Here is a 26,406-nt window from a genome sequence, read left to right on the forward strand (position 1 = left end):
TTGTGGGATTTCACAGGGAGCGAGTGGATTGGGATCAGGCCACGTTCAGTCCCCAGTTTAAGGCTTTGGCAAAGCTTTTAGAAGTTGACTTTCAAAGAAATCCCTTCCCTATGGATACTAGAAGGTATGAACCTTCATCTCTCATCATTTAACAGAGCTGTCCAGATGGCTGGATCCAATCTCTCAGAGTATACAAATAGCAAAAACCCTTTTGACAGGACTTGCACCTCTTCTGAATGATAGATATGTGGAATGACATTGGTTGGATTTCAGGACATTTCTTCCAAGATGTTGAGTTATGTGCCAGGAATAATCCAACCACGGAAATGGCGCACTGACTGATGTAATAGTCAAGTTGTCAATGCTGTCTTGTGCCGAAATGTTTATTTGCAACTTTAGTAGAAGATTATTACAAGAACAATATTATTTAAGAGTTAAAATGCCATGAAAATGTTTTAGTAATGGTCAAGATAAGAATTTGCCTTGTTGCAAGCAAACTATTTTGTAAAACATTTATGGAGAAGATTTGGAAAACCTTAGCTAGCAGGATGTTTCAACCTTATCTTATTCCATACCAGGAGGGACAGTTTCACAGACATCTTGTGTGTATTGTTTTGTTTTGATTTGTTTGTTTTAATTGAAATGCTACATTCTGCCTCTTTTTTTTTTTCGCTTGCTGAAAAATATTAAACTGAATGATAAGAATAACACACAAGCTGCTTACTTCACAGAAGTCTCCGCCTGAAAAAGATTCTCAAAAGTGAGCTTATTTCTATTTATGGACAATGCTAATTTTCCTTTGGTATTTGAATGTACAATTTGAAGGAAGATCAGGCTTGTTTTCTTATGGGCAACATACTGTTACCAGAATCGGTATTTCCTCTTTAGATCTTGTGGTCCTGTGTGTACTGCGCAGTCCTTTGACAGCAAAATGAGGAGTTAGCAGAAAGGTACTTGGTGCCTCTACCATCCGCTGTAGTTATCACTATTCTGCCTTTTTTTTTTTTTTCTTGGTTGAAATTTTAAAACCCAAATATTTTTTTTTTTAAAAAAAGGGTCTTGATGGATAGTTCCAAATATACTGAGATTTCTCCCTGCTGCTCACTCTGGAGTTTGTATGGGACAGACGCAGACTAACAGTCCAACCCATCCTGATGTTCATGGGAGATATTTTGCAGATTTTATGGCAGTTGAAGATGGGTTGTCTGCTAAAAGGGTAGATGTAGAGTTACTGGCTTTCTTGGGTAGCTCTACTTCCATCTGTTTCAAGAAGCATCATTAATACGGGTAGCACACAAGAAATATACATGTGAATACTAACAGGCTGGATGGATATCTAAAATTTAAACAATTTTCTAAACACGTGCTAGGAAAGAAAGTGAAAACACCCAATTTGCTTGGATCCTTCACGGAGCTGTTAAGCAAACACTTCGTCTCTGAAACTGAGAATTAAATAGGTTTGCTCTCTTCTTAGCCCCATTTGGCTTATGTGAGATACAGATGGGTATAGATGTAAAATAGGCCTATATAATGCATGCATACATGCACAATAGATACACATGCACATAAACATTTACAGTGTTCATTAAACTTCTGATTGATTTAGGCTTCAGAGAGAAGCCCGGGATATGGATTTTTCAATGCTGCTCACAGTAGTATTTCTCCTTTTGTGTGGAGGCAAATAGCCACTGTAAAAGCAGACTCCACTGGAATAATTAAAAGCAATTAGGTCAGTATGTTTATAAGTAGTCTAACAAAGTGTCTACTGAAAAATAATCAGTGAAATCATGGTAGTCCTGCAGGAGAACCTGTAAAGAGAATGAATCCACAGGGGAGCACCCGTCAGCAAGATGTGCAGTCCTCTAGCACTTTACAAATCAGCTGACAAAGGGAGCTTTGAAAAGAAAATCAATTTAGGTGAAAAGAATGCATTTATCAGAGTTTGATTAAATGGAAATATATCAAAGGGAAAACAAAGGTTTTCACACAGCTGTTTAAAAGTGCTGTGGCTGTCATAAGGACAGTTGTTTGTGCTGGTGTCTGTGTTATGGATGTTTGGTGATACTGGACGCGCACAGATGTGTACCTGCTGTAAGCTGTCCCAGGTTTGGCTTTGTGGACCCTCAGGAATCCATCCATGGGGGATTTATAGAGGGTCCGTGAATGGTATCTAAGAAAAGAAAACTGATTATCAATGGGCTTAAATCCACAATTACTGGGATCTGCACCCCCTTCGGAGACATTTTGCAGTGTACAAATCGAAAAGGTTGAAAACCCCGGGCCTTACAGCGTTTGCAGTGGTAGGAAAATTAGTAGCTGCAGGATTAGGCACATAGCCCATGTAAGAGCTCCTGTGTGTATTTGCATCCTTTCTTCGGTACCTCATTAGTCTTCAAAAGATGTATTTTTTTTTTTTTTTAAACCTGGTTCTCATGAGTTTTGTGACCCCAAGAGTTTGTTATTGTAGCAAGGAAATAATGCTCTTTTTTGTTTTATGAGAAGTAAATGTTAAATAAATTGAATTTTAATGTTTACTATGGTCCCAAAGGAAGATAAAACCATTAGCTAATGACCATAATGATGAACAGATTTTATTTAAATTTGGAATAATATTTGATCTGCTATGCTATTAATGGTGAGTCTGTTAAAAAATCTCTATAAATATAAAGGAATAAGATTGATTTATGCAAGCAATGTGAAGTTGAAAGCAGTATAAAGAATGTTTGGACTGGAATTTATTTTTATGCAAGTTTCAATGCTGAATATAGTTAGAAAAGCTTCCTACTTTGTAAAAACAGAATAGCAAACTACCCTGCAGTTACCTATTCCTTTGGAATATTCTTCCCTTACGTTTACCTGAGCAATAGAGGGGAATTAGTAATTATCACAGAATGATCTTCCAGGAATTAGAATTCATAGTTCTGCACATCAGAGCTTTGATTATTTTTTTTTTTTTGGAGGGATTGCAAAATCTACTTTAAAAATGTTTTAATGGTGTTTAAGGTGTATAATATTTATACATTTCAATATATAATCACAGAGGAAATCTCCAGTGTTTCACTTTTCTTGAACATTATTTTCAATTGCTGATAATATGTGCAAGGTTAAAAAAAAAAAAAAAGCCAGGTACCTGTGTGGTGTCAGTTACTAAAAGCTGCTCAGAGAAATACAGTTCACGTGAGTTCCAGACTTCCAAAAAACACATTTATATATTTCCACGTAGGGCAAAGCCTTGTGCCATGCCTGTGAGATTATTCTGGTTCCACTTGCTGAAGACAGACGGAGAGCTGGAGATCTGGGCATGCTGCTCCAGCATTTAGAAGACCCTGCCCTGGTCCCTTGGGTTCAGAACGCCAGAATACTGCTCATCTCATCTGCTCACACCAAATGAGGATTTGCAAAAGATGTTCTGTGCTGCTAAATTCTCATTTAAGTCTTTGGTGTGGTGCTTGGAGCTTTATGTGGTCTCTATCACTGTTGCAGGCTTCCCCTGTGCTGTTGAGGGAGCGAGAACAAGGAACCTGGGTCGTAGGGGCCTTTCAGGGTCCTGGTTAACATCTGGAATTGCACATGGAAGGAAATTGCAAGCCCATAGAGGATCTGGAGAACAGATGGAGCATGTTTCCCATAGTTAAAGGGGTATCATTATCTTGAAATACAATCAAATTAAATAAAAGCTGGCCTAAAAGTCTTTTATTGTTTCTAACCTTGGCTGTCCTGCCAGTATTTGTTTTATAACCATGATTTATGAGAGAATGAGGTGATACATATATCACCAAATTGGTTGTACTTCATCTTGGTGCTGCTGATCCCAGCCAGATACTGATGATAAATCCAAAGAAATTTTCCTTTTATCTTTTTTAGCATTAGTGAAGTTGGATGCTGTTTGGGACAGGAGTGGGATAGGGGCATGCTTCTTAAGCTTATGTCCTTCTAACAACTGTGAAGGGTGTTTGCAGCTTCTGATGAGTCCCGTACACCTGAAAGAGATTGAGTCTGTAGTGCTTACCCAAACCTTTGCGAGTCTGCAAGGGGAGGCAGACCTATGCCTTCCGTGGTAAGTCCAAACCATTGCCTGCTCCAAAGTGCTAGGTCAGTCATCACTTGAAGACATGTTGCACCATGTGAGTCTGGTGTGAATGCCCCATTAGCATGGGAACGATGGACTCCTCTTCTCCATCCTGAACTTTGGTGGAGCTGCTCATGGGAGCATTGCAGGGTGAAGCCTTTCCTTGGTCAGCACTTGCTTGCGGATTTAATTTGTGTATCAACTAAGAACCTGTCTTTTAAGTGACTCTTGAAACACCCCTGTAAAGAATTACTGAGTGCTTATGGGGATTGAAAAATGTTGCCGTCACTGGTATCCTCTATAATGTCCCCAAAATGTCCTAGAACATCAGCTCTCCTGCAGGAACTGGTGAACCACAGCAGGGATCCCTGCACGATCCTCTGAGCTGTGTCAGATGGGCAGCCCCATGAGCAGAGATACTGCTTTTCTGTAAATGTTTGCATGCATAACCTGGGAAATAAAGCTCAGGACGTTCACCTGTAAGGACTCCTGTGTTAAAACTGAATTAAAATATTGTCATACAGATTAGAATGGAAAAACACACAGCCAGATCTCTAATGTCTTCTCTTTACTGTGCACATTGAATAATAATTATTTTATGAAGATAGTGCATGGTAAATATTTATAAACACAACAGGCAAACAGTGAGACCACAGTGAATAAATAAACAAACTATAAATGTATCGAAGTCCTGTTTCAGAACAAACTACAATTATGTTCCTTTTTATAATCAATATTTCTTTTTGCAGAGTTATACAGTTGTCAATGCTCAGTTCCAAAGGGATGACACTGGATATGTTCTGGCTAAATTTTGGGTTAATATTGAAATAGTATTCTTGTCCATACATAAAAACAAATTATCTCTAAATATAGATCTTTTTTTTGGTGCAGTAATTACTGCTTCTTCACCAACTATAAGAGCAATTAAGCCCCAACTAATGAGCAGTTTTCTACATTACAGTTATTCTGCTCTATCTTAATAACACTTATCTCATTAAATATCTTTCTTTCTTTGGAAAAGAAATGTCTAAATTCATTACACATTTTACAGCTACTGGTCAGAAGAGCCTAATCCTTTTATCTTTTAAGACAATTTTAGTTTCTTTCTTTTCTCAGGTGCATCTGGTTCTGTTTACATTTTTTACCCATTTTAATTTGGCTTCTCCAGCCAGCTTAGAATATAAACCCGCTTTACCTGCAGGCCTGGGGCAGGGGCTTTCATCTGAAACAATGGGACTTAATGCCGGGCAAGGAAGGTGTTCTGATCTGAGAGCAGATGTCTGTAAAGTGGGAATTTCATTCTTTGCCTTTTTATCTAACAAATTTAAAGAGCTGGCTTTCCAGAAAGTTGTGCTTTTGGCAGCTTTTTTTTTTTTTTTTTTTGGCATGCTGCCTTCTAATAATTTAAAACACCGTACTTTGAAACATCTGAAGCAGTAGCTAACTAACTAGTAAGGGGCCCTGCATTGTGTGGTTCGGTGGGGAGCCGCTCGGAATGGAAATGGCCCAAAGGGGTAAGGCAGCACTGCCAGGTCTGGTAGTTTTATTGTCCGTCTCACAGTATTTGGTGTTTTTCTTAAAGCCGCAGCTGCTGGAGTCTTCTAATGAGAGGAAAATTCATCAACTTCCATGTGAAAATGCAGCAGTGGTTATGGGAGAGGAACTTGAAAGTCTGTCCCAAGTATTTCCTTCTGACTGAAAACAAAGTCATATGAAAAGACCCTCAGAACACAGTGGTCATATTTTTGTAATCCAATATTATTATTTGGAGACTGAAATGCATGGTGGGACTGGGGATACTGTGCGTCGAGAGGCAAGTTCTCCAAAGAGAATATCCCCTTCCTCTTCCTGATGTAGCCCTGGCTGCAGCCCCGTGCCAGAGTGTGGCTCTGCGGGACCTGTGGGCTCTGGGGAGAAGCCTCTGCAGAGGTAGTTCTAACACAGGATAATTTTTATTTTATTATTTTTTTTAGATTACTATTATTTTTTAGCTTAAGGAGCAAACACATCTCCTAAAATGGATAGGGGGAAAAAATCCTAATGCTTTATTGAATCATGTTGCCACAATTGTAGTCAGTGCTAAATCAAGGTACAGGTATGAAAGAAATTGCCATAAATCCTATGGTTATTTAGTTTTCCATTTTAAAATGCTTGACAGTTTAGAACTGAATTTGTACAAGCGTTATTAAATAAACTCTGACTGTGGCATATTTGCTTTAGAACCTTGTTTAGCAAAGCACTTAAGTAAATGCGTGATGTGAAGCCCATGAATAATATTATATCTGTGCAATGAATAGAGCACATAAGTGAGCGCTCAGTGTCCAAGATATGAGGAGCCCTTGAACTGGAACTATTCACACAATTAAAGTTAAACATTTGCTGAAAAGACATTGGATTATTCAGCTATTTAAAGTAAAGCATGTGCTTAAGTACTTTGCTGAATCAGAGCCTATAAAAAGAAATGTTCACAAAAACATGTGAATGCTGAAAACGGAAACTAATCACTAGCGAACTGATATTGTGTCGCAAACGCAAGCGAACTAAAGCTGGGTAGGAGACTGTTGTTGGGTGAGTTAGCGCTGTACGGATCAGGCAAAGCTCTAGACTGTGAGCTTTGCTCTCGAGTGTTTGTGCTGGCTGCCCTGGGTGAGTAAAACTGGAGTCTCTTCTAGGGCGATAAATCCACTGCTTAGTTTGCAAGTCATCATGGCAGGAGCATTATGTGTGCGCATGATGTGCATACTATAAAACGCGAGGCTTCTCTGAACCACTTAATCGAGGCATAAACTGGAGCTGTGAGGTAAACTCTAGAGGCTGAGTGTGAGTGGAGATCAATAAGATCTGTCTCAGTAACTACTAAATTAATAAACTTCTATTACTGATTTACTAGCTTCTCTGTGTTAGTGGAGTTACAAGTGGTTACATCCAGAATTTACTTCAAAATAAGCCCTGCTTGCTATTTTGCTGCTGTGAAAACCTGACAAGACCAGCGAGACCAGAAGGTGTATCATGTGGGTAAAAGTCAGCTAGCATCAGTCACTGAGACTTAAAAAGAGACATAAAAAAAAAAAAAATATGGTGCAACCACTCTCAAAAAATCTTACTATTTGCATGAGCTTCTGTCCCTCAGAAAATAATCTCCACCCAAAAGCGATCACCAGGTTGTGTCTCTGAGAGCAGGGCACATCACAACCAAAGAAGAAACAGGAGCGCTATATGCGCTTCTAAAATATTCATTAAAAAAGGTGTGGGAAATGGCCAAATACATCAGATTTTACAAAAAGCCCCACCTTTTTTCTTGCTAGATAGTATGAAGTATACAGGTGTCATCTAGAATAAAGGCACCCTGAAGTAAATAGCAGTCTGTGGTTTTTCAGCCTGTTGCTTATGAAGATGCTGGAAGTGGCTCTGAGCCAAGCTCTGAAGGGTGGTTGGCATTTGGGCACCTGTGTGTTAGCGCAGCTTTTGCTATTGATGGTTTTGGGTTCTTTTGTTATTTCCCCTGGCATTAGATTCTGTTTGGTATTTGTCAATAAACTCAGGTACGCTGGAGTACTGCCAGGATCAGTTGCATGAAAGTAATGAGACCGACCAAAACAAATCAGGGGAGATTGAAAAAAGATAGTAATTTTAAGGTTCTTGTTTGCCTTCTGGCTCCTGGACCTTTCTTCTTTTGTGTTTTCAGATTTTCTTCTGAAGCCACAGAGCCTGGAAACTTTCTAGTTTAAAAAGCTGGACATAATTAATTCTCATAAGACAAAGACTGCATTCTCTCAAGTCCACCGACTATGGCTTTAATAAAGGCATTACATTTCCTAAGACATGTTCTATAATCAGGAAGGTTGTGTTTAATTACTTATTTTGGTCCATGTTCCCAAACACAGCTTCTGCAATTACCTTAGGATACTGGGAATGCTCTAACTCATTCCTACAGGTTTGTACTGGTAAGCAATTCCAGTCATGGATTGAAATCTATTTTATATTTTACTCTGAACAAAATGAGAACAGAAAGTCAGTCTGCTCCTCAGAAAGCTTTTGGCTGCAGTGTAAGCTAGGAGATAACGCGGGAATACAGACAAGCGCAGTGGTGTAGTGGGGCAGCATTGCTTAGTGTAGTGGGAAGTGATCTCACTCCCATAGTGAGCTTCATTGGCATCCGGATTTTTGAAGGTGAAACTACTAAGGGTTGACCTAAAGGAAAAAAAAAAAAAAAAAAGAACTGTTGTGAATATTTGTAAGGGATTCTTAGTCTGCATCTGTTTATCTCTTTTCCCCTTCCATTGCCTTTTGGCTGCCGCAAGTCCATTGGCAAATTTCATCAGAGCCAAAAGAAGAAATCCAGGTTTTTGCAGAATATCTGTGATTTAGGAGGGACAGGATTCCGTTACTTTGATCCAAGGAGCATCCTCTAACTAAGGTAGTGGAGGGCTCTGCTTAGGTCAGTTCACTGTTTTCACTGAATTTCCAGCCTGGCTGATGTCCTCACTGGACGATACTTCTGGGCAGTGTAAGACCTTCCCCCAGGAGAAAAGTTGTGAGGCCCCAACTGCGTTTACTAATCAAGACACTCTGCAAGTGTGTGGGTAAGTCCCTTGAGAAGCGTGCACCTTCGTCATGTGAAAGTGCTGTCTCCTGAAGATTCTCGCAATCTACAAGTAGAAGGTGGGGAATCTACAAGGAAGACGGGGCTGGAAACCTGATGAGCTGGCAATAGAAGTAGGCTGCAGATTGAAACTTGGAGAGCAATTAAACACTGAAAGAATCTTTAAAAACAAAACAAACAAAACCCCCCCAAACAGTGACTTCTTAAGTCTTGACTTCCTCAGTGCTGAAAACCTTTCTGAACAAGGTGAAAACTGTTTTTAAGGCTCTGTAGAGAGGCAGCTTTATGGAGTGTAATGACTCGTGCTCATCGTGTCAGTATGTGTTATCCAACTGTTTCTTCTGGCATCAAAATCTGTTACTTTTTACTGATACCGTAAGTGTGGAAAACCAAACAAAACCTCAGATTCCATCCCTTGGAACACAGCAGGTTTCAACAGCCTTTTGGAGATATAACAAAGTTTTCCTTGACGTGGTGAACTGTGTACAGACCAGAGTAACTGTCAAAGATGCCGGTGGCGATTAAGTGAGAGCATTCATTTTTGAGGAAAATTTAGAAATAACAAAACCTGATTTCTATTCCATGCATTAGTATGCCTGTCAAGCAAATGGAAATATTGTTTAAGGAACATCTGGTTTGTAAATGAATAAGGATTTCAGGCCTCGAGATAAGTTAGAGAATCTGTATAAATTATGGAGCCAAGTGAAGACTGCTCCGTTGGAGGTGGAGTGTGTGGTTCTGCATAACAGGTGAACTGAAAATGATGGGTATGACAGGAGCTATATTTAAATGAGCCGAGTTGAAAGCAGTGCAAGAATAGAGGAAAACGATATACACAAAGCACTGTGAATTCTGTCCTCCGCAGATCTGTTTCTTTTGTCACAAGCGAAAATTGCTGCGATGGAACATGAGGAACTAACTTCTGTGACGGAATGAGTCGAAACAACAGTCTGAGTTTGGCAAAGGTACACGCCTCGTGGCATATGAAGGGGAAAGGAACAAATATCTTCTGGACAAAACTGAGCAAAAGAAAAATTTCATTTTCCAGGAATTCAGAAGGATTTTTTTCTTGTGTTAGAAGGAAACTTAAAGGTGACAATTTCCACTGTTTTAGGTCAACACAGTCATAGAGCTCCTGAGCAAGAATTTGTCGTGAAAGGTCAAAGTTGGGATTAATAATACTGTGAATGGGCCTTTATCCTAGACAAGTTCCTGCTTTTTTCAAGTGTTTTTATGTACGTTTTGGGAGTTTCAGCTACTTTTGGTCAAAAGGAAGGACCGAGACAGTGTAAAGCAGGTCACGTTGTTTTGTCCGACACTAGCCAGACTACACCAGCGTGGCATGAAGATCGCATGCTTCCTGGTCTCTGGTACTGAGCAAATTATTAAGGTAATTAAAGTCATAGGTTAGAGCACGTTCAGGTCAGAGGAGCGCTCCACGAAGGCTCTGGTGTCTTTATATATTCCAAAGGGAAAGTCCTGGGGTTATCAAAGTCAGTGCCAGTCCTGTCACTTCAGGCAAAGACCTCCTTTCGTGTTTCATCTCGCCCGTCTGCGCTGGGGTCAGCCCGGGATCCCAGCACTGCTTCTGCACCCAGTAATTCACCATCTATTTGTGCCATAACCTTTCATCCTACAGACAGATGAGTACGTGAGTAACTTCACTCCAGTTACTGAGGTTACCTGAATATTTCAAGTCATGTTCCTGGGTGGACTCTTTTAGATGGGCCGTATAATAAATTGCATGCTTTTATTTAGGGAGTTTTCACTGTCATTGAACTCTAGGCTTAAAAGCACTCTAGGCTTAAAATAGCAAATTATCTTTTTTTTATTTGATAAAAAAGTTGAAACGCACTGTTCTTCTGTACTTCCAGACACCAGTAATCTGAGTAATGCTGCACTGAAGTGAATCTCCTCTTTGCTTTGGGTTTTTTTCCCCTTTTTTTCTTCTATACCATATGGATCTTTTGTCTGTCCTTGTTATGTCAGACTTTCACAAGGGCCACTCAGGTTGATCTCCATGCTCACCCTTCCAGTGCTCATCTTTACTGCTTGCTAGTTTTTCCTCCTAAAGAAACTTCCTACATATTGAGCAAAAGCGATAAAAATGATGCATTTTTTTTCTAACCGCTTGAGAAGCTCCTGTTGGTAGGGGCAGTATGCTGTGTGTTAGCGTTGTATCAGAAAAAGCCGCATTTCTCCTAAGTAGGGCTTTGTTATGAAGTTCATTTGACTGAAAATATTTTGCATGCTTAACTACCTGCTGGTGAATTTTTCTATGCCAAGTAATGTGTCAGGAGCTAGCAGAGCATAGTAAGTTAATTACTTGTGTGCACACTGTGAAGGAAAAGCAAACAGCAAGGCACCGGTGATACGAAGAATGAGACTTCATTTCAGTCGCCAGAGATTGTGTTGTTAATGAATCCGCTCAATCAGCAGGGAATTGGTAATGTAGATAAGACCAGGTATGGCTGTGTACTGATATGAAGATTAGTCCCTCAACCAAAACATTGTTTTTAGTGAGGGTTTGCTAATATTAAATAGTTTCTCAAAAGCACCGGTGAGATAGAATAACAACCTGAATAATTATGGCTGTCTTGAAAAGACATGGTGATGATGATCTTCTAATGTGCTCTGCAGACACCATATAAATCCAATATCTTACAGATTTCACAGTTAAGTGATACACTCCAGATTCCATTTTATGGTATATGTCACCGTGGGCTGCCCAAACGCTGCTGTGACTAAACAGCACCGGGAAGCATGTTCAGAGCTGGCTGCTGCCTTCCTTGCATCGGGCAAGAGGGGCAGGGAGCGCTGTAGAAAGCACCTGCCTTGCTCCCGAGCATCCTTGGTGGTGGTACGTGAAGATGCTCCCATCGGAGGGACTGGGCAACTGCATGAGCTGCAGGCAGGGAGGTGAAGGGACAGGTGATGCTCTTACCGTGCCCTGGGGAAAATTCATCTTGGTGATAAGCTGCGGCTCAAAGCCTGAAAGCTGCACGCCAGGGTGACTGTCCCTAAACGAAGCATTCGTGCAATGCCTAGAGGAAAGAACATTTATCCCAGTATTTTTTTTTATTTTTTTTTTAACTTGGTGTTTGAATGTGCACCAGTGGTACTGTGGGAGTGATTCTCCTGCAAGGCTCACCCCGACTCCATCCATCACAGCGGTCGCTTTGCTGCCAACTCTCTGCAGCAGCTGGTTTTTCCCCACAGCAGCTGCTGAGCCGTTGCGTGCAGGTTCCTCGCCGCAGGGCAGCGCCGGCAGGAGCAGAGAGGCTCTGCCTGCTGGGGCTGGGCATGGCTGCGGGGCCAGGGGACAGCAGGGCAGGAGAAGCAGTGCTGCTTCTTCTCTCCTGCAGCACTAACGTGCTTCTACCTAAAGCTCATCCAGGCAGGAGGGGTGCGAAGGAATAAGATCCACCTTAGGAACATGAGATTGGTTTGTTGGGGTTTGTTGTTTTTTCTGGTTTGTTTTGGGTTTATTTTGTGTTTGGGGTTTTTTTTTTTCTTTTTGTTAAACTCCGGACTTTCCTAATTGGTAAATTAAAGCTGGTTTTCAACAGTTTAAGCCATTTAGCGTAGCATACTGGAAATGGCTCCAGATATGGAGCAAAAATGAGAAAAAAGGTTGTGAGCGTTCTCTGTCAGCTACAGTAGCAGTGCTGTCTGCTGGAGTACCTCAGGCTGGACGCTCTGGCTGCTTATTGTCTTCCTATTTATTCCTACTCCTGATGCTCTTAAATTAATGGTAGAAACATAGACTGAATGTTAATGGAAGTTGAGGCCAGGGTTCACGATGTGTCGTTAAGTAAAAGCTGGCAATTTCCCAGAAACTCTCCCGGGAGCTATTTTACTGGTGCATGTTAGTGAAAGGGACAGCTGGATTGAGAAGGCTGTTGTAACAGGGATGCCGTTAAGAACTTAGTTGGGCAAAAGTTGATTTTTTGCCTAAAAATAAAATACCATAGCAAAGACAGTGTTTGTAAAGGTTTAATGAGTGATTTCGGGGACTGCAGTGTTGTCTGTGATATAATTAAAAAATAAGGTCCTAGTATGGTGGCTGTCTTCTCGTCAGGTTAGGATCAACAAGGTGTATTGGAAAGCAGAAGGTGACGTGTTTGAGCAACAGATAATTTTATCTTCCTGATTTTATTTTTTAAGCCACCCTGTGCTTAGGACACTTCTGTTTTTTGTAAATTTTAAACCTGAGCCAAAGCAACAAGTGAGAATCATTTTTGTAGCAGGTTTCTTTTGAAATCACGAGTACTTTCACTCTACCAGTGCCTCTGGATAGGTTTTATTGATATCAGCCCTCCCTCCCTTTATTCCCTTTCTATATTGCTCTGTGCTCTCTGTGGGTGTTTTATTAACCTGCATCCTGCAAAAATTCAATAAAAATATACAATTTTTTCCTTTCTTTCCTCCTTCTTTTCTTTTTTTTTTTTTTTTCTTCATGCTGGCTTTCAGACAGAGCTCTAGGGAAGGCTCCTTTGGTTAGTTACGAGGAACAGATGGGAATCAAGAAAAGGTACTTTCTGTTCCCGTACCCACCTAAATTGGAGGTAATTAAGTTACAGTGAGGCATCATTTACGTTAGCAGTTTCTTTGGTGAGATCAAGGCTATTAAGGGTACATGTGAGAAGTAGTAGGATTCAAGTCTGCGGTGCTTTGAGAAATAATTGGAACTGTGTTTTCCCTAAGTGTGTTTGCAGGCAGCCTGGCACCGAGGTCCGTAGTGGGACAGTGGAGTCTTGCACAGTTGCTGCGCTTTTTATCTTTGCAGCTCTTCTCAAGTTTTGAGCAATCCTTGCAGATGCTCTGATGAGACAGGTGAACTTCTCCCTTTATAAAGGAAGGGAGTGAAATGGAGCGTGTAGCTCCTGGTGGTAGGAAGGAGACAGAGAAGCAAGATGGGAATTTGAGATTTCCTGACTTAAATGTCACGGCTTATTACTGTCACTGTCGTTCAGCATTCATCTCTGAGCCGCTGGGCAGGTTCAGCAGCACGGGAGCTTTGATGCTTCGGCAGGGTCTCAGTCAAGCCCTCAAACAAGCCAAGATCTGTGGTTTAAAGACAAAATGCCCCCATAAAAGGGTTCCTTAGCCCACCATGCCTGTTCTGGCAGGTTTTCCTCTCGCCTCCTACAGCCTGAGGCTGGACTCTCCCTACCACAGTCTCAGCTCAGCAGCCGCTCCCAGGCTGTTGCCCAGTTTCAGCTCGGGCTGGGTCCTACAGGGCCATTGCCCGCCATCCGGCGGTAAGGTCGCAGGCACAGAGCGGCAAGCTGTCTGCTCGGCCCCCTCGCTTCTGTCTGCTCTGGGTGTTGGCAAGGGATGCTGTAATTAGCACCAAGCCAAATTCAGATCCTCTTCCTTCCTCTTCTTTCAACAAAGTCTTCTTGAAACCCCCCAGGCCTCCATCTACATCTAACAACTCTTGGGTGGGAAAGTTTCCTGCCCAGTTTCTTCCTCTCGTTCCCTCTGTTTTATTTTCTCAGAGCTTTATTCACGCTGTGCTTTCTCCTCGGAGTCGCCCAGATGGGACTGTAGTTTCCATCGTGTTAGATGTTCTTGTGCTCCTTCTTCATCTGTTTAATTCCATGAAACACCAGGCTCATTTTTTTCTTTTATCTCTGCTCTTTGGAAGGCTTGGTGTTTCTTTTCTCTTCTGTCCCATGGGAAGGAAGGTTGGTCGCCTTTCTGGTGTGCTAGTGGGTTATGCAGCTCAGGGAAATGGCTTTGGAGAAAAGAGCATGAAGCAAAGTTGTTACAAAATAGGGAAGGTTTGCCTAGGAAGGCTGCATGTTTTCAAATTTGAGATGCTTTGTGTTGGGTTGCTTGCAGCTCTGTCTTGCATTATTTGATTGTAAGATTTTTCAAGGCAGGAGCTGTTTGCTGCTCTGTACATGGAAGGATGGACCCCCTCTCCCTTCTGCAGTATTTGGAGAAGGGAGATCTCTTCTCCCTTCTACAGCAACATAACTGTTTCTGCTGTCAAGGTCCATCGTTATACAGGTATTATGCTGTAAAGGAAAAAAAGGATAGTGTGAGAGAGAGACCTTTCCGCAGAGAAGGTTGTCCCGGACATGACCTGTCCGAGGCAGCCGTGCCCTGTCCGAGGCACCCATTACTGAAATGTATGTCTTCCTCCCAGCAAGGCGAAGTGCTGCCATTGAGCTACTGCATTGATTCATAATACATCTTCATTCAGCAATTGCCATTAGGATTTATACTTTTTGAAATTATATTTAGGAAAAAAATCTATTTTTATGTCTGTCCCTAGCCTTCACGGAGCTTTACTCAACTAGTATAGGAATAGAAGAAAGTTAATTTACAATGTCTTCATATAAATTAATCTCCTGTTTTCTCCTTATATTGTAAGTTATCACCTCGTTTATTATATGTAGCTCAGGGGTGAGCAGTTTTAAAAAGGCCTCAGACAGTTATAAAATGAATGGTGTGAGATGTCAGATACATTTATTAAAAATGCAGAAAATTATAAAAAACAGAGGATGGAGATATATATTGTCTCAGTCACTTGCCACTAGCCGGCACCTTCTATACCACGATTTATCCTCCCACTCAGTGAGTTCTGCATAATAATTTCATTGATATTGTTGTGCTCTGTGCTCAATATAAATATTTTTGAAATATTAGAGTTACAAAACTCCAGCAGGTCATTAGTCGTGTCTATCAAGAGTTTATTTGGTGAGACGCCCCTTAAAAACCCCCGAACTATTTTGCCAGCCCAGCTAAACTTAGTACCATTTTCACTTTTGTGTGGTGGTAAATTATTCAGCTCACAAATGCTAAAACTTGAAATGTTTATGGAAAAAGCTTGTTTTAGTAATTACACTTACTCCACTTTATTGTGAGCTTCCTGCAACATTTGTCTTAAGGTCCTGGTGTTTCCTGACGTTGGATATTTATCATACATTTGTGCCGCTGGCAGGTTGATAGGTACAGTGGGAGCTTCATACAAGATTCATGGCAGCTTCATACTTTTTTGAGGAACAAAATTAGGACACAGAAAGGGTGTGTGTGTGTGTGTATATATATATATATATATAAACCCAGTGTGTTTGTGACTATGTAATACAGATGTTCACATACATACTAAAGAATGTGAAGGTTTTGAAAACATATACATAAAAAATTTTGCCAAAGATAACTGAAGGTCAGAAGGTTTAATTAAAGAACCCAGCAATAATTGTAGCATCTGAGGATGTGAAAGTTTCAGGAGAACGTGCACCTCTCTGTCCTAAGGTTTAAAAGCTGCAGACGTTATAGGATAGTTTATATTTAGGAGCGTCATTTAAAGCCTTTCTTTCTCTCTTTGCATCTGCCGCGTTTTGGCAGTGAGACAGTATCGCTGACAAATCAGTTTTGAAGATCAGCTTTGCTTTTACAGCCCCATGGCTGGGCACTTCTGTAGGTGTGGTGGCATCGGTGCAGAAAGGAGTTGTTGGTGCTTCTGATGTTGCTGCTAGCAGTTGCTTAAAGGTTATCTAAATCCAAAGCCTTTTTGTTCCGTCTTCCTGTATTTGTGTTTGTTCCAACAACTGCCGGTTAAGATATCCCTTATCGGAGATTGTTCTTGGGAAAAATTTCTTTCAGCTTCTTTTAGTTCTCAAAAAAACTGTCCTTGGCTGTTTATGACTCTCACATGTCTTAGACACGCTTTTCTGTACTAAGCTTGCAGACTGGATGGTGCTTAGACCTGTTTGGGTCTCGGCAAGCTCTTCAGGATCTTGCTTTTGGTATTTGGTATCATTTTTCAATCAGTAATTGGAATTTTCTGCGAGCATGATTGTCTCATGTTAAACAGAGTGATGACAGAGAATAATAAAATGAAAAGCCTTTTTCCCTCAGGGTAGGAAATCCTGAAATCTTTGTTCACAACAGCACTGTGAACTCTAACTACAGGCTCTCCTTCTCCATCACTTTGATTTTTGGTATGCCATCATTTTAGAGCAAGACAGTATAATTTCAGCAACTTTTCCCCCTAATATAATGATTCAACAACTCGATTGCTTTCTCCGCCATGGGAAGGCCCCTGAAAGACGCTACTGATTTTTATCAAGGCTTTCAGAGATTTTTATACCTTTACCCCTGCAGCCTCATGGTAAATCACTCAGCAAGAAATACATCATTCAAATCATTCTTTTCTGCCTTATATCTGAATGCAGTCTCTAGGCTTCATCCTACAGGGTTCACTTTATTTCTTCTTTGTAGGAGGGAACTGGAGGTGAGAGGAGAGGGTGAAGGGGAGCTGATTTTTCGGCCGATCTGGATCTGCAGTATGTGCTGTGCCTCCTGTCATAACTCACATGGCGTAAACACCTTCCTTTGGTGCCTTCCTGGACTTACTGATAGACTTTTAAATGGCAAAAAGCAATGGTGAAATCTTAGTTTATGGCATCAAGTAACATTTTTGATCTTTTTGTCCCAGGTTAACAGCCCCAGACTGAGATTTTTGAAACATCTTAAAATGCGTTCAGTTCTGTAGTGAATTTTGCTGGTATTTGATTGTTTTAAACAATTTTTTTTCCTGTTTGAAAATTCAGCCTGCTATTGAAGTTCATTGCTTTGTAGATGAGCAAGGGCGCCACTTCCTTGCTCTTTCTCAGTGTGAAAAAAAGGAACCCATTTTGTTTACTGGTGGTGACATTTCTTTTCAGTATTTCTTGAGATTTGGCTCGTGATGGAGCAGTTCAAGTATGACAGGGACTCAGAGGCAGAGACCCACATCCTTAGCGTCGCTCAGCGAAATCCTGAGATGGTCGGGCAGGTCGTAGGTGCCAGTCCATGCAAAGTAAAGCATCCCTGTCTATCCAGAGCCTATAAAACTTGCAGAGGCTCTTACCTGCTGTGGTCCTTTAAGTTAAGCTACCCATCCAGAGCTGAGCAAGCAAAGGTTGGGAGGTTTTTATATGAAGAGGAAATGCTATTTCATTTCATCCGTCCTTAATAACTGGTTGGATTTTTGCCACAAGAGAAGCCTGGAATTTTCCCTTTTATACCCACTTGTGCTGAATGGCACAACACTGTCACACATCTGAAATAGCGAGATACTTTTGGAAATTCTGTGTCACAGGCTATCCCTATTGACTTTCAAGTGAGATCTGGCTTTTAAGCAGTTAAAGCGTTTTGGATTTTGTTTCTTGTGCTTTAAGCGCAAAGGCAGCCTGTGGTAGATGCTAGAGGCAACCAGCTTGCTTGGCATCACTAACATACTTGACCAAATACCGCTGCCATCCAAGAAGATACCAGGCCACTGCTTCGCAGGTCTTCTGCCCTATTTTGGATGAGCTGATCCCACATCTTTCCAACCCAGGAAGAAATGAGCTTTTGCTACTTTACGTGAACTATAGGCACGCTGCTCCTAGCATGTCTTCATATGAGGATAGCTTCTGTTGGTGTTACGACACTGACCATGCAAGTGAGCAGCAAGAGCCGTCTGCACGTGGGGCAGTGAGGACAAAGTAGGGTAGAAAGGGGTGAGGGATATAAGCCTTTCTGCAGTGCCCTTTTTCTTATGGCTCTGCAAATATCTGCCTTGCACATAATCACAGACGAACGATCTCCTATATTAAGATGATGGGATAGGATGTCCCCCTGAAGTGAGCAAGCTAATTTGCTTTAATTGCAGAAGTGAGGGGTTTCGGTTGCTTTGCAATCATTACTACCATTTTCATTCAAAAATGAAAAGAGGCATCAGATAGAGACAAAGATTTGTCTGAGATCATTTCATTAAAAAAAAACCAAAACAAAACAAACAAAAAACACCACAAAAAAACCCCACCAACCATAAGAAATAATAAAAACCCTCAAAAATTAAAAGCCCTAAACTAATTCTTTGCATGCCAGGCCTGGTATTTAAAGTCAGATTTTTGTGTTAAAATCAAGTGAAATTAAAAAAACCCTAAGTGTTTATATTTCTGCCTCTTTCACAACTTGTAAATGAATGATCAAAATCATGTTACTCAAAAATTGTTAATGTCTGTTAAACTATATGTGGATGTTGTGTAAAGGCCTGTATTACACACCGCTCTGTATCAGAGTAGCTGATCCATTAATAGGAAAATGATTTCCAATGAAGGAAATGCCAGTGATTTTAATAAGAGATGTTTCATACAAAAGATTGTGGAAGAAAAATAAATACATGTGATTTTTAAATATTTTTTTTTAAAGTGGAAGTTTTTATACAAGCTTTAATTAGATTTTGGCGGAATACATTATTTTAATGCTTTTTCATTAATGAAGACTGCTCATTGTTTTGGTTGTACAGTAAAAAGAAGAAAAAATGTAATCTTGGATTCTATTTAAAGAGCAGCCGATGCATTAAAAAACTATTAAAGATACTGCAGTCATTGACAGAAAGATTTTGCATGAGAAAAGAACGCAGAATCCATCAAGGAAGCATCAAGTAATTTCAGACTAGGATGGATGATAACATCTCTGGAGTTACATGTTGTTTGAAACATGGCGTGTGAGAAACGGTGGTGTTGCTGAGGTTCCTGACCCCAGCTCCGCTTTCACGCCTTGGAAGCCAGCGGCCCTTTTGCCCCTGGTTTCAGTGGAGTAAGGTCACGTCCCCAGAGACCTGGCTGCAATCCAGAATGAGCTGGCGGGCCTGCCAGCTCCAGGAGATCGATGGGCTCTGCAGGTCCCTCAGCCGCAAGTGGGCATGGGGCAGGGTTTTGGTGGGGCTGGAGTCACTGGGGCTGCGGTGGAGACGTCCTTTGTCCCCTGTGCCAGCCCGAGCCAGGGAACTGAGCGAGTGTCCGTGTAGCTCTCTGTGGTGGAGCTGGAGGAGAAAATACCCCTGAGAAAACACAGCTGGGAGAGGGTGGCCTCCTCTCGTCAACGCTCAGGGCAGCACTGTGGCCAAATTCCCTTTCCTCACTGCTTTCCTCAGCCCCATCCCGTCAATCAGGAGTTCTCCAGCCGCTGTCTTGCCTTGCTGCCATGCATTTGGTTGACCTGGGGTAGGGGAATACAGCCCTCCTTCCCCAGTGTGCGCAATTAGTTGTTGGACCTGATGGCATGATTTCCTGGAGGCAGGACGCTGATTTCAGCATCTGAGGATGCTGGATGTTATCAGTCTGTCCTGTGTCTGTGCTGCTCGTGCATCAAGCTGTGCAAGGGGAGGTTTAGATTGGATATTAGGAAAAAAATTCTACGCTGAAAGGGTCATCAAACATTGGAACAGACAGCCCAGGGAAGTGGTGGAATCGCCATCCCTGGGGGTATTTAAAAGACAGGTAGACGTGGTGCTTAGCAACATGGTTTAGTGATGGGTTTTGTCAGTGTTGGGTTGATGGTTGGACTCGATGATCTGAAAGGGCGCTTCCAACCTTAGGTGATTCTATGATTCTGTGATCAAACACTCCAGATCCAGGATGCGGCTGTCTGGTGTTTACCTTTGCTTGCAGGTCGTCCCACCATCTCGATGGAAATGTGTATGATTTAGTAACACAGGCAAGGGCTCGTAACTTGTTTGGGTTTTGAAAACCAAATTATTTGTCAGCTCTTCAAAGGCCAATTCAAATTCATTCCAAATTTTATTTGCTTAAAGCCACGATGCTTACTGCTGGAAAAATGAAATACAAATAGCCGTAAGTTACTCTGTTTCAGATGGGTAAATGTCATACAGAGAATGAAGGGATTTTTTTAACTAGGTTTAAGTGAAACAGAGTCTTTATTTAGTGTCATGTTTTTATTTAAAAGCATTTATTTAAAGTTCTAAAAAACAAAGAATTCAATAAAGCAAGACAGGTGCAACTGCAAATGATTAATGATATAATTCTCAGTACTTTATAAAGTGTCTAACGCTGAAGAGATTTATACAGTGCAGAATGGCAATTGTGCTTTGATGGAAGGAATAGGTAATCAATACCTGCAAGCTTAGAAAAAGTGTTCTATTTCCTCCTCTAATGATATAGGGTTTTTTGCAAGGCAAGGATGTCTGGAGCATGAGACACTTGGAAGAAGAATTAATTTGAAATCTGTAGTGGAAGATCAGTTTCAATTAAAACTGCACTTGAATGTCCATAGAAAAAAGCAGGCAGTTAGGCTTAAACCTTCTGATGGCTACCAGGGAGTAAATGAATCCCACTGCACTATTCCTGATTACATTTTATAGGTTGTTGAGCTTATTTTTTTCTGGGTAGAGGATGTAATTTATTTACTTCGGTCTCAAACTCAAAAATACAAATTTGCTTCTCAGCCCCCTTGCTCCGCTTCGCCTTTTCACGCTAACTGTTAAAGCTGGGATGGCCCCAATCCTGCCCAGCTGGGAATGGAGACGTTGGGGTCACGGCCTCTATTTCTGTCTAGAATTGCTGCCATAATGGTGTAGGTCATATTGCATGTAACAATTTGCATATCAAAAACTTCTGAAAGAAATTAATGGAAAACCTAGCCATTTATAAAATCCTCAGCTGATTTTAACTAGCAGGTCTTGAACCTCTAAATCAGAGTTTAGCCTTACGCCTGTAATTTGGGATGTCAGGACTCGGAGTCGCTGCACCAGCACTAAGTCGGGGTTTTGAATTGCTGAGAGAGTTTCATTGCATTAGGTTTTTCTTTAGTAATTCAGCACCAATATGGAAACATTTTGTGCATAAAAACTATTACATGAAGACAGCAGATACTGCTAGGATTTTTTTGGTAAATTATAGATTTAGAACCAAGTGAAACTGCTGTATTTATAGAAAGAGATGTATTGCTATTAAAGTAATCCAAACAAGTTTAATTTTAAAAAAGCAGATCTGATGTTTTGTTTTTTTAAATGATACAAAGCTATACGAGCCTTTAAAGGTCTGTGAAAAACTACGTTTCAGTGAGAGTCAGTCCAGGTACCTAAGTCACTTGAGGTTTTGATTCAGCATGGTGGTTTGTTTACCCTTATGGCTTATTTTATTCATTTTGACAAGACAGTTTTCACTGCAAATTGGTTGAGAACTGGCTATTCTTTAAAAAAAAACCAAACAAACACACAAAAAAACAAAAAACCAACAACAACAACAAAAAAACCCAAAATAAACAAAAAAGCCCCCAAACCCCAAGAAAGTCTTTGTGACAGGATGGATGGAAGGAACCCTACAGTCCTTGTTAAGATGAATCCGCCTATTCAAAAAAAAAAAAAAAATCTCCCCATTGACTGAAGGGTCACCAAAATACTAAGAAAAGAAAAATTTGAGTGCACAGCTCCTTTTGAATGCACAGCTGAAACCACTGCGATAGCCTCTCTGAGCAGAGTGCTTTTGAAAAGCTCACCCCATGTTTATAACAAAGCCAAAAAACGAGAGCTGGCAGGTTTGATGATTATGTGTAGTACTAAACTTTTTAAAGCAAATTCCCAAATTTCATGGAGTAAATGCAAGGTTATATGAAAAGTAAATCTGAATTGCCAATTAATTCCCTGCAAACCAATTACCAAGAGCATCCTGAATCAGGAAAAATATCCGTGTATTGAGTGAAACTCATCTGGTTCTCCCCATGTAGGGTTTTTAATAATTCTGTTCTCCTTGGCCGTGGTACATTGGGAAATTAACTGGAAGTGGCTTTTGCTGACAATACAAGTTGAACCATGAGATAAATGAAACTGATTTTTTTAACCTGGGCAGATGATGTAAATGATTTTTAAAGGATGTTGTGATTTTGCCTAATTGTAGTTGAAAGTAAAACACTTTCTTGTTGTTGTTTTGGTTACCGTTCAGCATTTGTGTGTGATGAGTACAGCACAAAATCTGACTATTGATTAAGTGTCCTGCGCTAGCCCATGGGAAGGTGGGAAGAAAGCATTTTGCTGCTAGACAGATTAAAACCCAGGGGCCAAAGAAACTGGCCTTCACAACTGCCGAGTTTGGATGGCACTAATTGAATTTACGTATGCTTCTCAGATGCAAGGGTAATAAATGCATATTGGCACACCATTTACTGCTGGCTGCCTCTCGAAGAGACATGCTGACTATGTAGTTTGGAGGTACGATACAGGTGTGACATCAGGGGGCTCAGGAGAGCAGAGTTCAACTCTGGGTTGCAACTTGGGTTTTGGTAGATGAGCTCGGGCAAATCGCTTCCCTTCTCAGGCCATCGATTCCCCTGTCTTTACATGAGAGTAACGATGCTGATCCCTGCTGTAAAACACTTCAAGAAATGTGAGTGAAAAGTGCTTTAGAAGAACTCTGTGCTGTTATTTCGGGAGCTTAAGCCACTGTTTGCACTCATAAGAAGATAATCTCTTAGTCTCTGTTAATACAATTTAAGAATTGGAGAGGGAGGTCACAAGAAAAATTTGAAATTCACTGGAGATCCTCCTGTGTGTGCTGCCGAGGGTCCCTGGTGTTACATTGCATCTAGGGCTGGGATGCAGTGGGTATGACAAGGTCTTTGCCTGAAGCTTTTTATTTTTATGTATCGGTTTTATTGGCTGTTCATGCTGGGGACCCTCACAGAATGGGCAGGGTGAGTCAGGGCCATAGCAAACAACCTCTGGCAGATTTAGCAGTGGTTTGTGATACTGCCTCTTGCAGCTCCACTGCTACACCGTAAGACACTGCTGCTCTCCTCCTCCCAGCGGCAGTGCCGGTGCAATCCTGTCACTGAATTTAGTTAAACAATTTGGGGGTTGAGGACTCCTTAATACATCAAAAAGTGATCTGGAGCTGGTGAAAGCTCCGGAACGGGAGCAGGATGCGCTCCTCCTCCTGCGCTTTGTGGGTTGGGTGGACAGACGTGCTGGGGACAGAGGCTGCTGGTGTCATTTCTCTTTGCAGCTGTACCATGCTCTTCTACTGACTTTGTGAGATACATGGCTAGTGATGCGCTCACAAATTACAGAACCCTATATTGCTTTCCAGAACTTAAACTCCTCCCTGTAATTTTTTTAAATCAAAAAAGAGAGGAGAGGGCTCTTGAGGGGAGGAGAGGTGACGGTGTTTGGCTCTGTGTCTGCTTGTGGCTACTTGTCAGGTAATACGGATGGCTCTGACGTGCCTGGGTACAGACGCACAAGCAAGACACTGCCCGTCAGTCCTTGGAGCTTCTCGTTTACTGCGAATATTTGACTTGACTTGTTTGGAGAGAGAAGTTTACATCAGGTGAGAAGAGGCTGTGCTAATAAGGAAAACAGAAAACTCATGTAAGAGCAGCAGCAAAAGAAAGCGACGGTATTTTCCTGACAGGTCGTTGTCCTCTCTACCTCTTCCACCCAGAGTCTTTTTTTCAGGTTTTTTCCTTCGTTGCTTTCTTCAAAAATACTAATATATGTTTAGCTTAGTTCTTTATTTTCATAATTTCTGGCTGCAAAACCTCCAAAAGAAAGGTCATTAATAAATATCATATTATCTAAGCAGAGTATTACACAAACACAAGGTAATGGATAACTGGTACATTATTCGTCTTATGTGAAAAGGTAAATGATATACCAATATATTAAGGCTGAAGCTTTAGGAAAGTTCCTGTAACACAATGCTAATTCATAACATACGCACTAGGGAACTTGGGAATTGCAGATAGTTTTATAGAACAGTAATTATAAAAAAAAAGGCCATTGTTCATTACTGCTAGAGGCAAAGTTGGGAGTACTGCGCAAAGCTAGTGGATTTCAATCTTACCCTAAGCTTACAAGTTTTAACCTCTTTCAAATGCTGGAAGCATAACTGTGGTGGAGATACCTGGGGAGCTTAAGTGCTTCATCCACTTGCTTAAGAGTTATGTGGAACTACTGAGCCACCGGAATGTTAATTGGCATTGGTATTTTTTAACAGGTACCTACGGTCCCGAGCACTGGGTTACTTCCAGCGAGAAGTGTGGAGGGTCTCACCAGTCTCCCATAGACATCATAGACCATCAGGCGCACGTTGGAGATGAGTATCAAGAACTGCAGCTTGATGGTTTTGACAATGAATCTTCGAACAAGACTTGGATGAAAAACACAGGAAAAACGGGTATGTTCTTTTCTGTTTGTCTCCATAGCCTGCCTGCAGTCAATTAAAAATTCAAGCCATGTTCCACCCTCCTCCTTTTTCATTGTTCTGTTGTTTGGGTTTTGCTGCTTTTTTTTTTTTTTTTTCAAATACATTTTTCCAGCAGCAGCCACCTATCTCTGCCTCTGCATTCTGTGCAAGGCTAGTTCTGCAGATAGATTTTAAGGTGGTTTTTTTTTTTTAAGGGAATTTTTTTTTTCTTTTAGGTTTTCAGTATAAAATAATTCTCATGGTAGTCAGTTCTTCCTCAGAATAAAAAGCTGTATAAGTGTTTCAAGGTGTAACCTTGAATTATCAGCTTTGGGAGGCTGTAACATCTAATCCAAAAGAACGCTGAGAGGCAAGGCTCAGACTTCTGTAGGAAACGGGAAGTCTTAGAAATTGGAAGGTTTTAGAGAAGAAAGAGCAGTAACTGCTCAGAGTAGTGGGCGCTTATTAATGTGTTTCCGATATGATTATAGCGCCGTGTTCTTCACTGAACTGAATCCTCTTCTGCTCTGTCTGTTCTGGCTTTTAGAGAAAAGAACAGTCAGAGTACTGCTTATTTTTACCAAAACAGTTCACCAAAAGGTCAAGGTTGATTTATATGCAAAGACGCGTGCATTTGATTACTATTTAATTCTAAAAATGTAAAAAGCAGAAATTATAAGGCCACCCTCTTCATTTGACAAGGTCACATATTTTTATGGAATTGGATTAAACCACTAATTAATTCAATTTTATTTATTGGAAGTATATTTTTATCTTTATTAACATTCGACGTGCATCTCTAGTGCTTTATGTAACATGTGCCTAGTCACAGGTCTGCTGGCAAAACCCAGGGCATGTACCTGCTCCAGGAGTCTGCAACACAGCTGGGCACGGATAGAGGTGACCTCGGACACAGCCACCGCAGCCAGGGGACTTTGGATCTGAGCCACAACCTGGAGTCCGAGCAAGCACTTCAGATCCCGTTCCAGCGATTCGGGATCTTAGCAGGAGTTGAGAGTTATTGCCCCTCAGATGAGATGGAGTGACAGGCTGTGATCCTGTTTGCTTTCACCGCAAAGCAAATCCAGTTAATGTAAACCACCACCAAGCACGGCTCGGGTTTTTGATGCATTACTGAGGGGATTTTTCCAGCTTCACTAAGAAATGCTCCTGTTTGCTTTGAAATCCTGGCTTTGTTGCCCTTTGTAGCAGCGTGAGTTTCAGGCAAGGCTGAATGCCATGGAAATTTGGTGCTTAATTAGTCTATTCATGTTATGCACCCTGCCCTTTTGGTCACAGAGGGGTGTTTGTAGTAACCAGCAATAAACGTAGTTAGAAATACCACGAAAAAGTGATTCTTCTAAGAAAGCAGCTAATGCTATCCTGTATGTGTAATAGGAACATATTGCTGCACATATAATAGGAAACCATGTTGAACCGAAACGTGCCAGCAAATTTTCCAGTCTCCACGCAGTTGGCAATGAAAGCTGTATCTTCAGTCTCCTCTGCTGGGTGATTTTAGCACTGCTGCTATATTTGATTTCCTCACCCATTGGGGTATGGATTTTTGCTGACAAGTTATTGCTTCGCAGAGCAACACTAACTGTCACTTTTCTTGGTAACTTACGGCCTTTTACTGGTAACGTGAAGACTCTTTTTGCCTTGCTGTCATCCCCGATTTCTTCTGCCGAGCCCTTAACTCCTCCCTTATTTTATCAAGTCCCGTTCCTTTTCTTGGTTTTCTGACCTTTTGGAGAAAC

The 26,406-nt window shown here is 41.2% G+C and overlaps 1 protein-coding gene across 1 annotated transcript in view; it reads left to right on the forward strand.

Moving 5' to 3' along the window:
- PTPRG (protein tyrosine phosphatase receptor type G) overlaps positions 1-26,406 on the forward strand; it is a 415,060-nt gene that overhangs the window by 196,730 nt on the left and 191,924 nt on the right. The window contains exon 3 of the mRNA XM_054216618.1: positions 24,458-24,637. Coding sequence (XP_054072593.1) covers positions 24,458-24,637 — 180 coding nt within the window. The remainder of the gene's footprint in view (positions 1-24,457; positions 24,638-26,406) is intronic.

Source organism: Rissa tridactyla, chromosome 10, assembly GCF_028500815.1.
Source record: "Rissa tridactyla isolate bRisTri1 chromosome 10, bRisTri1.patW.cur.20221130, whole genome shotgun sequence".
Lineage (NCBI taxonomy): Eukaryota > Metazoa > Chordata > Aves > Charadriiformes > Laridae > Rissa > Rissa tridactyla.